The sequence below is a fragment of the Dromaius novaehollandiae genome, chromosome 2 (genome assembly GCF_036370855.1).
Source record: "Dromaius novaehollandiae isolate bDroNov1 chromosome 2, bDroNov1.hap1, whole genome shotgun sequence".
NCBI classification, from domain to species: domain Eukaryota; kingdom Metazoa; phylum Chordata; class Aves; order Casuariiformes; family Dromaiidae; genus Dromaius; species Dromaius novaehollandiae.
In genome coordinates this window covers 138,545,659-138,561,273 of record NC_088099.1, presented here as the reverse complement: position 1 = coordinate 138,561,273, position 15,615 = coordinate 138,545,659, and the positions used below count along the sequence as shown (strand labels likewise).

At 40.1% G+C, this 15,615-nt stretch overlaps 1 protein-coding gene across 1 annotated transcript in view; it reads left to right on the top strand.

The window, feature by feature from the left end:
• LOC112984832 (chloride channel protein D-like) overlaps positions 1-12,666 on the top strand; it is an 89,524-nt gene extending 76,858 nt beyond the window's left edge. Inside the window, exons 14-16 of the mRNA XM_064507563.1 lie at positions 6,088-6,184; positions 7,148-7,243; positions 9,402-12,666. Coding sequence (XP_064363633.1) covers positions 6,088-6,184; positions 7,148-7,243; positions 9,402-9,632 — 424 coding nt within the window. The 3' untranslated portion in view covers positions 9,633-12,666. The remainder of the gene's footprint in view (positions 1-6,087; positions 6,185-7,147; positions 7,244-9,401) is intronic.
• Positions 12,667-15,615: the final 2,949 nt, after the last annotated feature.

The window sequence follows — 15,615 nt, the reverse complement described above, 5'->3', positions numbered from 1 at the left end:
AAATGTCGAAATCAAATATAGGCATGGGGAAAACTGGTGTGTGAATGGAAAGACTGATCACATACTTGTCCTGTCTTTTAAATGTGTGGTAGATTCCTCTGAAATTGAAAATCTGCCTGGTAACAAGCCAGCTTGTAGGGGAATACAAATCTGATCCTAAGTCTTCATCCTTTTCTAGAATCCAAACTTTCCATAGGCTTGAAAGAAAAGTTTGTGTTTACCCTTTATTTATGGCAGCCTTTGCATTTTTATGCTGGGGCTGTGGGCTTATCTGTCTGCTTATTCACCCTGATGATGGTGTCCATAAAACCAGACAGCTGGCTACTTAAATAATGAATATAAACCTCAAAACGCATCTCTGAGGTAGAAGAAATCCCTGCTTTGTAGACTTGAAAACAGGCATAGAGATTAAATATTTATTCAGTGTCCTTTGAAAGGCTGTGGCGTAGACAGGACTTGATCTTAGCTCTGGCGAACCTCAGTCCAGTGCTTGATAATGACCCTTTTGTCATCTTATAGGTGAAATGCCAAAAACTCATGCAAAGTTCCTTCTTGGTTTGAACAACCAAATACTTAGGTAAACAATAATGATTTAGACTGCCTAACCTGAAAATACCCTGTAACCCTGAGATGTTGCTGTGAAAGATGAAGGTTTAATGGGCTTTAAAACAGTTCCCTGTACACGGTGATCTAGTCTTTACCTAATGTCTTACTCACCAGATGCAGAAAATGCTTTTTTCCATTTCAAAAAGGCACAATGCTGCTTGAAAGCCGAGAAAAATGCATTTAGTATACTAGCAGCTATCTTATCAAGGACATACAAATAACAACTATTCTCAAATAGCATTTGCATCTTACAGTTCGTATAAAAATTTTCTCTCGTTGTTCCCTTTTGCAAGCATTGTGTGTCTATGTTAGAACTTCTACTGAGAGCAGAGCAGGGATCAAATGCTGCAAAATCCTCTGAGCACTCCCTTCATTTTGACTGCTGCGAAAGTTGAAGGTGCAAGACATTAAGTCTTAGCTGGAGCACGTTTCCAAAGCCTTGTTGATATTGTAAGATAATTTACAATAGGCAGTGATCAGGATGAGGAAGGACCATGAAGGGTTTTGGGGTGTCATATTCTGTCATTTTAGTGTGCGATTTATTGTTACTTGTTGTTGCTCCTTTGTCATTGTTTTCTCAAACGCACTGAAATCAGTTGAAATACACTAATTTATGTCACTGGGCTTTTAAACGTGTCTGAGAGAAGCTCTGAGAGACAAGTAGATTTTTAATACATGAAAGGGACATTTGTTTCATTCTGGTCAGAATTCATTAATTGCTGGTCCCCACTGAGTTAGATCTAGGCTAAAATATCCGACATAACCAACTGAAGAATAAAAGCAACGCAGCTACCTTGGATGGAGATAGCTAAAAAGGGATGCTTCAGGTTCTCTAATCTCCCTTCCCCGCAGCTGTGTTGCTGTTTTATGCATTCAGTTTGGGAAAGTCATGCTCTGAATGCTTTTGCTGGTGACATCACCATTTAATCTTCCTTCTGCTCATTTGCAGCTACTTTGGAGCTGCTGTTCTTTTCATGTCACTCCCGCCAATATTTAGAATTTGCAGTTTCCTCAGATAATAGGCCATCTTGACAAGAAAAGAGTGACACAATCAGCTGTCAGATACTTTTCATTCCTGACTTCCATGCCAAATCTGACATATGGATTTAGGGATAATAATGTGTTATCTTAATTAGGTGCATCTTCATGATGCATGCTTTATAACAGATAGAGCGTATGAAACTACTGCAATGGCTTGCCAAGGTATCTTTGAAATGAGATTCTCTACTTAAGGGTTTTCTTCCTTCTTAAATAAATAAAGAGTAAACGAACAATTGAAGAGTCCAAGTCTGAATCCTAACACTTCCTGTTAAACTCTGCAAAATAGTGTAAGAAACATGTTTGGTCTGCTTTGTAAGGCTTGATGATGTGATAGAGAGGTTGTTGTACATAACATCAAAGAGTGGTGGTGTTATACCTCTGAAGCATGACTTCTGGAAGTCCAAGTGCAATAATATATGTTCATTTTTCTCTTGAATATGGCAGTTTTTAATAGGCTTGGATTCTTATCAGAAATTTTCCAATGATTTCCTTCATTGTGTTTGTGTGCACTTTTTTTAGATTGGCCAAATTTCTCTCACACTTCCCAAAGCCCTGTTAAGTGACTCTCTGCTGGGTTTAGTTAAGAGCCGTGCTGAGCAAATTTCAAGCTGCCAAAACCAGCCAACAAACCACTGGTGATGAGAAAATGTTTCTGCTCTGTAAGCTCATGGTGAATGTCACTGTTTTTTAAATTTTTCTTCCAGCCCATAATGCTAAAGTGGAAAATGGTAAAGTTAGGATTGTGGACAGGCCTGAATAGTGTTTAGGACCTGAACATACAGAGTATGGAAAAGGATCAGGATAGATCATAGCTTTTGCACTTGAAGTCTGTATATTCATGTTAGGATTAAACTCTTGAAAGCCCAGACATCATCCTTGAAACTGCTTTCTTTGGAGCTGGGTGTGATTATCTAGGAGTAGAATTCAGATCTGTATATTTATTTATTTATTTTTTACTTAGAACAATTATAGACCAGTTTGTGAAAGACTATATAATATGAAGCTGTAGAAGGGCCTGCAGAACAAAGTGTGTAATGTACCAAAGGTAAGCTATAGGGCATGACTGGATTAACTTCCTCATGTCCTCTGCTGTAGTGAATGTATTCCAAGTATATTATATTTTCCTCCCTCTCCTCATACAAATGTAGCCTGAGGGGAATGGATCTTTTTTGTTGTAGCGTGACTGTACTGTTCTTGTAGTATATTCTCATGATTGTCCTCACCCCCGCTCCATTAACTGTCTACATGACATGTTCATATACTGGCATGCATGGCAGGACTTAGGGCAAGTCAGTGCCTTTTCCAACATGGGAGATGTTAGCCCTGGGGAAGCGTTTGCTCTGTGGATTTTTCAGCAGCTGTTGACTAGAGATCACTGCAGCGGTTAGCTCTGAGGCCTGCTGAAGTGTTATGCTCTCCTTAGTAGCATGAAAGAGATTTTATGAAAACCAAAGCTAATGAAGTATTAAATTGAGACGAAGAAAGTTTTAGTGGTTATGAATGATATTGAACTCCTTGTTTGTCCTGGGAGTGGGTTATGTTTTAAAGGTGGGATGAGGTGACTGATTTTCTTCACCATTGATTTTCTTCCACAAGTGAATTTCACACTGGGGTCTTCACCTTTAAAAGACTATAACTATATCCAAGCCACAGGCATACTTAATTATAAAACTCATTGAGATCCTTAGATGAAAGACAAAGACCATGTCCGCATTAACAAAATGCAGATTGCAAGAGTTGATCTAGAGAGTGAAATAGTTGGTGCTGATGCCTCAGTGTCCTTGCTGTAGGTGTTTTGAGGAATAGTTCAGATGAGCTGTAGTTTGGCCCTGTGGACTGAATGCCCATGAGAGGCTGGAGTGCATTAAGTGCTCTGGAGCACATCTTACAGTTTTCTTTCCTTTGAAAGAAATTCAGTTTATATGCTCTGAGACTGCTCTACAATGCTAACCAAATCACAGTAGGTGATTTGCTTGCTTTCCTGATCTGAACTAAAATGCAAAGGTATACAGCCAAAATATCTTGTTTTTAAGTTGGAGAAAAGGTGGAACTACATAAACGACGAGAAATGCGTGAAACTGCAGACATGTAATATGTTGGAAGTGTTTAATGTTATATCTTGGTGCGTGAGAGCTCCATGAAATTTCATAATAAGATTACTATTATTTTTTATACTCTTTAAGGTTTTGATCAGCTTCATGAAATGCAGGACAAAGAAGTACAGAATACTGTAGTGAAGGGGAGACTGCTTGGAAAGGAAATAATAGAACTGCAAATAGTCTTCTGGTGAGGACCGCCACCGGGAATGTGGGAGACCCGGTTCTACAGATTCCTGTTTATTCAGTGTGGAACCCCTCCAACTGGAGAAATTAAGACATGCTTGCCAAACATAGCCACTAATGTGCTTGTTATGAAGGAGAGTGTGGAGAAAGGGCTTGAACCTAGTTCTTCCATATCCTGTCCCTAGGGAGGTCACTAACCACCAGCTTTTTGAGTTGGCAGGCAGATCTTCCTTGTGTAAGCCCTCTTCTGTTGAGTGCTAATCCCACCTTGAACCAGACTAATCTTTCCCAGGAGACATTATGTTAAAACCAGTAAATTCCTGTAACAGGTTTTGGTTTAAACAAATCAATATTTGGATAGATACAGAAATATATATTTGAAAAATTCCCAGCTCATTCTTTATGTTCTAGTCAGGGAAGTCACCCTGTATCTCACTCATTTCTCAGATGTCCTAATTAAAGTGGTGTGTCTAGTCTCCTTGGGGTCCCTCAAACACATCATTTGGCAGAACGTTGCATATCTTTGTACTACTGTAGTAGCTCCTAGCTGTAATCACAGACCAGGACTACCATTATGCTACCATATGCTGTATGTTGCAAAACAAAAAGCTTTGTGGTGCTCCATGAGGGGTTTGTTATCTAAATATCAGTTAAAAGGCTGGAAGTGGATAGTATGGATGCAACAGGAGGGAAGCAAGGAAACACTGAGATATAAATGAAAATTTGAATATATTGCTTCTCAGGACTTCGTATGTCCACTGTGGAAGGCAGAACTCTGAAGGTTCGAAATAATGTAATAATTGATTAAAAAAAAATTTCATATGACTAAGTTAACAAGGATATTAAATATCTTAGTTCTAGAGTGGGAGGAGGCTTCACTGCTGATTTAAAACATGATATGTTTTTTTGTGAATCTTGTGTTTTAATGCAGGTGCTATTTAAGAAGGAAATGATGTCAGAAGGAACAACAGTCTGTCTACTTTTATTAAGATTGTTGTATTTGCTTACTATTGATACTGTCATGTTGGGTGCGTACAGCTCATGCACTGTCTAAAAAGCTGTTCCTGCCAAGCGGGTTAATGCAGATCAAGCAGAACATATAGGACAGGTGACGTCCTATAGATCTACTTGGCCAAACCTAAATCAGAAAAAACCTGTGTTGTAGCTGTTGCTGATGGAAATCTAGGAAGGCAAAAATATGTGGTTCAACCACTAATAATTCATTATAGATCATCACATATAATGAGTCCATCAATAATTCATCATAGAGCTGATGGAAAAAGCACTGTGTGCTTGTTTTTTAAAATATGCCCCTTATAATAAATAGTCCTCCTCTCTCCCCCCCTTCTCTCCCCCCCTTCTCTCCCCCCTTCTCTCCCCCCCTTCTCCCCCTTCTCTCCCCCCCTTCTCTCCCCCCCTTCTCCCCCTTCCCCCCCTTCCCCCCCTTCTCCCTTCCCCCCCTTTCCCCCCTTCTCCCCCCTTCCCCCCCTTCCCCCCTTCTCCCCCCCTTCCCCCCCTTCCTCCCTCTTCTCCCCCCTTCTCCCCCCTTCCCCCCTTCCCCCCCTTCCCCCCCTTCCCCCCCCTTTCCCCCCCTTCCCCCCCTTCTCCCCCCTCTCCCCCCTCCCCCCTTCCCCCCCTTCCCCCCCTTCTCCCCCCCTTTTCCCCCCTTTCCCCCCTTCTCCCCCCTTTCCCCTTCTCCCCCCTCCCCCCTCTCCCCCCCTTCTCCCCCCCTTCTCCCCCCCTTCTCCCCCCTTCCCCCCTTCCCCCCTTCCCCCCTTCTCCCCCTTCCCCCCTTCTCCCCCTTCCCCCCTTCTCCCCCCCTTCTCCCCCCCTTCCCCCTTCTCCCCCCTTCTCCCCCCCTTCCCCCCTTCTCCCCCTTCCCCCCCTCCCCCCCTTCTCCCCCCTTCCCCCCTTCTCCCCCCCTTCCCTCTCCCCCCCCTCCCCCCTCTCCCCCCCTCTGTCTCCCTCTGTCTCCCTCTCTTTCTCCCTCTCTTTCTCCCTCTCTCTTTCTCCCTCTCTCTGTCTCTGTGTCTGTCTGTCTCTGTCTCTGTCTCTGTCTCTGTCTCTGTCTCTCTGTCTCTCTGTCTCTCTGTCTCTCTGTCTCTGTCTGTCTCTCTCTGTCTCTGTCTCTGTCTCTGTCTCTCTCTCTCTCCTTCAGGTTAGAGCTATGTATGCTGCTGGAGAATGAGAATATCTTTGAATCAGAGACTAACAGTGAGGTTTTTTCCTCTTCACACCCTCTCTCTTACCAGAAGGTAATTTCTTTTCTTTCAGTTCTTTTGTTTTTTATCAGTTTGTACATTTCATCATTTAGAATGATTTCTCCATGAATGAAGAGATGATGTAATATGTGGGGCTGAGATAAAGAAGTGGTCAGGTACCATGCAAATTAAAGGAGGGCCAGAGAGCTGCCAGAAACAGCTGTCAGAAATTCTAATGCCACTTGGAGCCCGGGAGTTGCGCAAGACTGGTGGCAAAGAATTTCTTTGCTTAAATAAGCTGTTACAATCGCTCGCTCTCAACTCTGGGGATAGAAGGAGAATTGTAATATTTAACTCTGTATGGGATAACACCTCTGTTAATGGTGAATATTTGTAAAAGCTTTCAAACCTGAAAAGCATGTAACATAAAGGATTTTTAGGAATAGTAAACATGAAGTGTGGTAAAAGAAAATCATGTGTTACCAAAGCAATTCTGGTAATGGAATTTTGAGCAATTTATATAGGCACAACTGGAAAGCCATCTTGGTCCGCACAAGGAAATTTTGCTGGCAAAACTATGTTGAGAAGGAGCAGGGCATAATTATGTATGGGATGAGGTGCCAGTATACAAATACATATTCCTGTGGAAGGCTTGGCTGACGGTTGATGCCAGTTCTGTTGTATTTTTCTGCACTATTCCACCATACAGTTATCACTTAGTAACCATGTGAATAATCTCACCTTTAAGCCAATATAACTTACATTGTTGCAACATGTAATTAAGATATAGTTACGCTAAGGAGAGCAAAAAAAAAAAAAACCTATTTGTAAGTAAAGAGTATTTTATTATAAAGAGGTAGTTTAATCCTTACTGGCAAAAGAATTTATAAAGTTTGGACAAGTTCTGCCAGTGTAACTCTGCTAGAAAACTTTTAGAGTCAAACTAGAAAGCTTTTGGACATTGGGTTGTAATGTGCAGCACAGAAGGAAAGAGAAATGGATTCTTGCCTATTCCAGATAACAGTGGAGAAGCTGCCCAATCTGTCGTGTCTAACCACGCTGCTGAATCGCTACACTACAGATCCCCGGTATCAGCAACTCTTCATCAATCTGGTAAGACTGAAGCCAACTTTAAAAACAAACATATCCTCCATGAACAATGTGTTTGTTATATTTTCTCATTTGTTTATGATGGCTGTGTCAGCCTCACTGATTTACATAAACACTGCCAATCCTGGGACATTACATTCTCAACAAAAGTAGCTGAGTACAAACAGCATTCCGAAGTTTTAATTCATATTGTATAAACATAACAGATGTTGATAAAATGAGCCAAAAAGAAAATACAACAAAGGAGACCATTTCAAGGGAGCTTTTGATTAAAATACATTCCATATTGACAAAATGAGACAATGTTAATGGAATAGATCATTTAAATGTCATTATTTGGCTCTTATAGTTCTATAAAGCAAATACAAAAAAATGCTTTTGAGTTTTTGGTCTCCATTATAGTGCAATGCCTATACATCATCTTACAAATAAAGCTATATTTCTTCCTCCTTTCCTTCCCCCGTCCCCCATGCCCCCACTATGACATTGCCACATTTATTTCCTAAATACTGTACTAAAATACTGGGTCCAAAAGCCAGTATACTAATATGTTTGGGATACTGAACAAGGCCTAAAATAAATACGTTATAAACAAAATACATGTAGTTTCTGCCTCAGTGAATTTCCAGTCTACAGCGTTGAAACTGGGCTTGTGGGCACCTGGGTAACCCAGAGGAGAGCCTAATTTACATGGGTTTTATTTAAGAAAAATATAAAATCTGCTCCTGTTCATTATTTATTTTATAATGAAAATGGAACTGCGTTTTGAGTAGACTGCTATCTAGACTGTTAGTTTTGAGAACAGCTGGAACCAGAGGAAGGTTACAAAAATACAGTGCTCCTAATATCCATTATTTAGTGTAGCTTTATAGTCTCCTTTTAATAGATGGGTAAACTGAGGCGGAGAGAGGACACATGGCTTATGAAAAGCCTAGAGGAGGTCATACACAGGAGTATAATCCAGCTCTTAAATGACCACATCTAGCGCTCAAGCTGCTGGGCTACGTTACCTTTTTGTTTTGGGCAACCTATTCCACTCAATTATGTTTCATGCTGATAGCTAACTTTTTAGTAGTTGGTATAGTCCCTGAAGCACAAAGCTTAGTGTCCCTTCCAACATATTTTTATTATCACTCTGAAAACTCTGTTATGAAAACTCTTTTTTTGGTATCTATATAAATATATATTGTTAAGTCCTTGGTCTTAATGATTTCCTGTGACAATGAGTTCCATATCAAATTTATGTATGGTATAGAAAGAGCATACCATTTCATCTTTAATTTTTTTACCTCTTTGTCTTTATATGTCTCCTTAGTCCTGCTACAAAAAAAGGCAGAACAGATGTGTCCCTCTATCCTGTTCATTTATTTATATTATTTTATCATGTCTTTGTTTCATTTTTCCTTTGGCTGGGAAGGCATACATATGGGAAGCATAATATACCTTTCTGGACAGAACTTAGCCAGGTCATAAGTAAGACACCTTACAATTAAGTAAAAAGTAGAAACTTAGTGAACACCTATGTAAGCTATAAAGAGCAGCTCGGAAAGCAATAAAATGAGCTTTAGCTCTGTTCATATCAAGAAACAGTTATAGTGCTCATTGTGCTCAGTGACCAGAGTTTAGTACTTGCAGGCCTTCTTCTTTTCAGAGCTATATGATTGTTTTCTTTGTCCTCTTCCTTGCAGTCTATGTCTCTATGTGAACTGACTTTTATAAGCATTTACTGCAAAAACTTACAGGATGTCATAAATGGTTGTGTAATGAGATAGCAGCTATAAAATACCTTAAGACTTAATAAATATTGGGGTCATTGACTATTTCCAAATAAGAACTCAGACTATATCAATGGAGCTCAGCTTTGCTTTTCCAGCCTGTGAAATTTGGATACGTTCCAGTCATAATAGTTTATTTAGAGTGAACCTGATGGTTTAGCAAAAAAGAAAGTGTTTTTATACTACGGTATTTCCTGATGTTTTAGGTATAACAGGGGATGGAGAACAGGGGGAGAAGAATGGATGTTCTTATTGACTCCCCTCCCTCTAGAGTCTACTACCTCTCTCTCCCTGGGTTCCTTCCTCTCCCTCCCATTCCCACTCCCGTGGCAGAGGTGCACTCACATTTTTGTCCCCTCCCTATGTCCTCTCTCTTTGTCTTATAGGAGCCATACATAAACAAATCAGCAATGTCAGTCCAAGCTCATTTCTCGCTGCAACGCACCTACATCATCTTTCGCACCCTAGGGCTTCGCCACCTGACTGTTGTTGACCCACAGAACCGAGTGGTTGGGATAATCACCAGGAAGGATCTGATGCCTCTTCCGCTGCAGGAGAGGCTCAGGCTCCAGCTGGCATCACAAAGCCCTGACGCGGGTGAGCAGCTCATGGATTAGACAAGAAGATCAGGCCAATGGATGTGTTCTTAGGCTTCATTACTTCTTTTTGAGCCCTTGTTCTTCCTCAGGAGAAAACAATCAGAGCTTTTCCACTTTTCTGAAGAAGAGATGCTTAAAAGCTGTCGTATGTAGACATGTGGGATTGTAGCCCAGAGCTATGTCTCTTCAACAGTTTGGTGATTGCAAAATCCATTGATTTAAATGCTTGTGAGAAAAATTGGGAATTTATGTGTTTATCCATCATGGAAGATGCACATAAAATCAGATATGAAGGATGAATGTCAAGAATGTTTTTGTCACACTGTGACTATGCCTCACAATGAAAAAATGTCAGGACCCTTAGCAGCAAAGTTAGGCTGGCAAAACCTTTTAGTGAGGATTAAATCAACCTTTGAGTACGTAACTGGCTGTTGAAAAGGAAAATGTTTCCGTATCAGCATTTTTATGTTGAAATATGTATGTTTAACTGAGAGGAATTATTGCCTTGAGAGAGGGGTAGGCAACTGAAAGGAATGGGTTTGGACTTTCCAATTGGCCTACATGTATTAGAAACTGAAAGAGAGAATTGTCCGTAAGGGAAAGATACTGAGTGTGGGGCTTCTGCCAAATAACCATCACACTTCACAGTTATAGCAACTTGACATGTCTTTCTGCTGCTTTCATTTCTTTTAATGACTGCAGCTCCTAGAATAAGGCTCTCTTTCTCTCAACCCACCTGATATAGTAATTTTTTTAGTGAAGTTCATGTGCAGTAAGGCAAAGGGCAAATCAAATAATAGGAGAAGCAGCATGGTAGATTTGGGAGTAGTTTTTGTGTATATAGCAGCACATTTAGAAACTAGGCATAAAGTAAATGATTATTCATGACTTTGGAGTCATAGAATGTTTGAAACCTTGGAAACTATGCTAAGTGTTGGTTGTTAATAAATGAATGTGTACAATTTTTTGGATAAAGAGACTATTAGATCCCCTTCTTTGGCTATATAATTGATGATTAATTTTGTTCTGTGAAATACCAGAGGGATTCCCACAGATTTGGATATTAAAACCTAACATGTACAAAGGACTCCACCACTGTTAATGTTGTTATAATGAATACCAAGGAAAACTAGTAATAATTTACTGGTTATAAAAACTTGCCAAAATTCCTGAAAATGAATTTCTGGTATTTGAATCATGCAGCTTTAAGTCTCCTACGAATCAAAGATTTGTTGGATTTTCTCCTCTTTTCCCTGCTGGATCTTGTCTTTATTAACAATAATGTTTCTTTTGTAGCACCACAGAGAGTGCATAGCCCTTTTGAACTTACATGTCTTAGGCAATGCAAATAGCTGGCGGCCCAGAAGCTTATATAGGTAAATACCAAAGGCCATTTAAATTTGTCATATGCAGGATCAGAAATGTCTTGCAGATCATCCAGGCAGGAGACATTGAGGTGAATTTTTATTTAGCTCCTGTTAAAGTTAGTAATATTTTATTGATTAGTACACTAATAAGGTCTCTGTCACTTTTGACCTATGCCTCACCTATCTGAAGAATGCGAAGTTTTTCTTAAAGGAATTTGGGCTAGATCAGTCCAATTTAGAAACCCCCAGCGCTCTCCCCTAAAGGCGGCGAGAACTTCTTTTTCTCTTGATGAACTGAATCTGAAATAAGCTTGCTGTGAAGTTGTGTTTTTGGTTCAAAGCCCATTGCTGATTTCCTTTTTCTTGATTTCTTGAGTACACAAAGTATCACCCTACCAAGACCTGGGTAATGTAACTTCTTTTTGCTGACAGCATCTGTGGTTAAATGCCTCAGTATGAATTGCAGTTGTGGTGTACTTTGCAGAGTATGAGGGCTGTAGGCAGAGCCAGGATATCAGTGACTCATTACATGGCTTTGAACAGGTCATCTAAGTTCCTGGTATATCATTTATTCTGCCTTTAAAATTGAAACAATGAAATTGATCCACCATAATTGCCAGGAAAATAGGTGTGAAAAATATTATAGGAATATAAAATGTTTATAATAATACTTTGTGGGGACAAGTAATAAAAAGTGGTGTGATTTTTTTTTTCCCTCTGTTGCTGACAAGTGTAATATTTAAGGAAAAGTTCATGCAATGTACATGGAAATTCTGAAAACTATGTTGTGAGCTTAGCACAGGAAGGCATGCTGCATTTTTCCGTACATTAAATCTAGTTCCATTTTATATGCACGCACACGCACACGCGCTCGCACACGCACTCACACACACACACGAAACAGAATTCCTCCCAGGATTTCCTGAAACAAGTGGCTCCCTTACATTCTGGACTCCAGCGACAAATCCGTCTTATCACAAACCGTAACAGCATGATACACTTAAGAAAGTGAAAACATGAAATTTGTGGGAAACTTTTCATCAATACATGATTCTCATAATCCTTACATACAACAGACTTCTAAAGAAGGGCAGTAACAAGTAGACACATCATTTGACTCTTTAGCACAAGCTATTTTTGTTTTTCTTCATGTGTGCTTATAGTGTGTAGTAAATTTGCTGCTATTTCATCAAGATCTGAGACTGACTAGACATTTAGAGCAAAGATGCTAGTTCTACGTGAAGTGCAAACTGCTAATGAATTTTCACAATTTGTGAACACAAATTTCTGGGAAAGAAAGGGCTTTAAACAAAATCCAAGCAATTGGCATTATTTTTGGATTGTGCTATGCTTATATACCTTTCATCTCACCTTCCTTTATGATGGTGTTTTCCAAACACTTTTTTTTTCTCTTAAACTCAAATATGTCTTAGAATTCAGGCAGGCTGGACTTTAGATCTAGGATTGAAGTATAGTGATGCCAAATCCCCCCCATTCAATTAAAAAAAGAATTCTTTCACGTTAGAAAAATTAAAATGCTTGTCCATTACATATCCCTATGAATGAACACAAACTATTGTAAGAAGAGTTGTTTCTATGGGATGCAGCTTTAGGGTATGGTTTTACAGGTGTCCTGTAATGTGCATATTCTTATGCTAATATATAAAACATGAGTGGTGTTTTTCCTATCGTGTGATACTTATGTACTTTAGAATTAACTGCCTATTGTTCTTAAACTGCCCAGTTTATCATGCTGTAGAACCTTTCAACATTTCCTTGCTTTCCAATTGTTTTTGGTTACATTTTTAAACATAATGTTGTCCTTTTTAATTGCATTTAATTGCTGACCATGAGCGAAGGAAGCTGAAGGAGCGAAGACAGATGAAGAAATGCTTAGTATACATTTTACATAAAAATGATGTCTTTAAGGACTTGGGGACCAACACTGATAAAGGTACTAGTATAGGTATGGTCTATCTTGCTTCAAGACCATTGAACTAAAAACCTAAAAAGGAATGGAAATATAACTAGCCGTGCTTTGTAAGTAGTAGCGCCTGGCTACTTTATGGGCGAGGACGTGCTGTAAAATGTTACTGTTGTCTCTGCTTCCCCTTTTTCACATAGCTTCAGCTAGCAGAGCTGTCAGTGTATCTCTGGTGATCGTGAAATCACTTAATGAAATGAAGTGTGACAAGCTCTCTCCTAAACTAGTGGTTAATTAAGTGTGACCATCAAGTGATGGGAACCATGGTAGTATACAAGGGAATGCCTGTTCATTCCTGAAAGGCCTATTAAAGTAAAGAGGAAATATGTGATCAGCACAGTTGTCTGGTTGTCTAACACCGGGAGGCGTGGGCATGTCAATATCAGGGTTCAAGCACAAGGAGTTACTGCTGCTTACTGAGGTATGGAATGAACCAGAATAACTGGTAGTGTGTGACTGTAATCAATGGTTAATGCACTTGTGAGGGGCCAAAGCACTGAAATGGTTGACTGACTTGCAGTAATTCATTGAACTGGTGTATTTTGCTTATCTGAGATCATAGGTTCTGTGCGAAAGCTTGATCTTTTGTCACTGAGGCCACTCCCTACTCCTTGCCAGTGCAGAAACTGCGAGGAATTACTTGGTTCTGCGTATTTTATTTTGAAGAGGATACAGAAAAGAATGTATATTTTTGTGCCATTTATATTTGCAAAGAGCTCTGTAAATATGAAGTCCTGTGACTTCAGCTATGATGTTGCTATAATCACCCCTCTTGTATATGGTGGACCTGAGATGTGAATATGAAGTAGCCTGCTGAGGATCAGAAAATGAGTCTGTGACAAATCAAAAAGGAGAATCTAGGACTTCTGGCTTCCAATTCTTCTTGCTATTAATCTCTTTCTTGTAGATATAAAGGCTAGAACCAAAGGAAGGCATCACTGGTCCACTGAAGATGTGTGTTGCGTGACTAGACCTCTCACATTTTGTCTGCTTTGGCACACAAGAGAGAAGCGTGCCTAGTTGTGTGATAGGGCTGTCCCTGCCTTTTTGGGCACTGTCATGCAACAGAGAGGGCTGTGAGGTTAGATTGCACCTAGGCAGGAGGCTCTGTAGTCTGTGTAGGTGCCCCGAGATAGAATGCAGCCTGGATGCCTCCCTGAGAGCACGCAGGGTACAACTGGTCAGCAGAGCAAAGGAGGGGACCAGCACTGAGTCACTGCATTGCAAATGCATGAGATACGGGTTTTCTATGAAAGCGTAAGAAGGGGAACAATAAATGCACAAGACTTGATTGTCTGGTATGAGTGTATATGTATATATGTGAATACGTGTGTGTGCATATGCAGGTAAGGAACCTAATCATTCAGCTGCTATCATTTGTAATTCTGAAGAAAGTAGGGAGATAGCATGGGGATCAAATATACATTGCCATTTAGGAAGAAAAGGAAAACAGAATATACGTGTGTTTTGAGCTTCACTACCCTACAATCATGACTACCACTTGAAGAAACCTTCTCAGTCCTCAGGGGGTAAACCATAGGACAGGCACGTAAGTTACGGTTTGAGAGCAGAGCACAGAGGAATAGACAGAAGGGATTTAAAATAGCTTGGTGAATCAAGAGTCTAAGATAGTTTTGTCTTAGAGGACATAAAAATAGGAAGGAGTAATATTTGTCTGAAATGCCAACAAATTAAAATAAACAGTAGTCACAAAAAATATCATGACATTTCTTTAATCAGTCTGGATAGATTGGTCTGAGTTAGCCAAAGTTTGAGGCAGATCTTTCTCACACCTTCTCTTTAAAGTGAATATGACTTTTGAATCTAGGAAAGTGTTTTGGGAATCATGAAATAATTTAGGTTGTAAGGGACCTCTGGATGTCATCTAGTCCAATCCTCTGCTCAGTCCCCCCCCGCCTTCCAGACTTGCGCTAGTGCCATGCTAATCTCTATATTGTTCCAATTCTAGTATGTCTGCTGCTGAAGCGAGCATGAGTTTCTTTAGAAGATATAAAGGATTTGTAACCAATTTCTGCCATCTCCTGCATTATCTGCTTGTGTTATATTATCTTTATATTCTGCTCTTTCTCTCAGTCCACAACTTTCAGGGGCTTCATGCATTGCAACAGAGTCTTCACTATCCCCTCCAGCATCCCAGGAGAAGTCTTTACATCAGCTTGGACACTTGGTTGCATGTGTGTCCTCTGCTTTCCTCAGAACTCCCCTGTCTGATGCACTCCCTGTGCATTTCTCCACACACTGTCTGACCTGCTCTGCACTCCAGAAATTTTTTCCCTGAAATGTTGCTCTTGGAAAAGTGCAATTTCCTTCTCCTTCCAGAAGATGCCCCCTGATTGAGTGCAACAGCATTGTTCTCTGCTGTCTCTTGAAAGGAACATAATGCCTATTAGCACAGAGTAACTGCAAATGAAGAAATTAAAATTATACACTCAACGTGCTAACAGAAACATTCACAACATTGCTCTGAAAAGTTATTCATTAGGGTCTGGCCATGATTTTGGAAATTACTCAGGATGGTTTTATAACAGTCAAAGTTAAGGTGCTGTGTGTGAGGCTTTGGGATTTGGACATCTTTTCTACAACTCTCTTCACACTTTTCAGTTACAGCATCCAGCTCTTCTGACAGCAG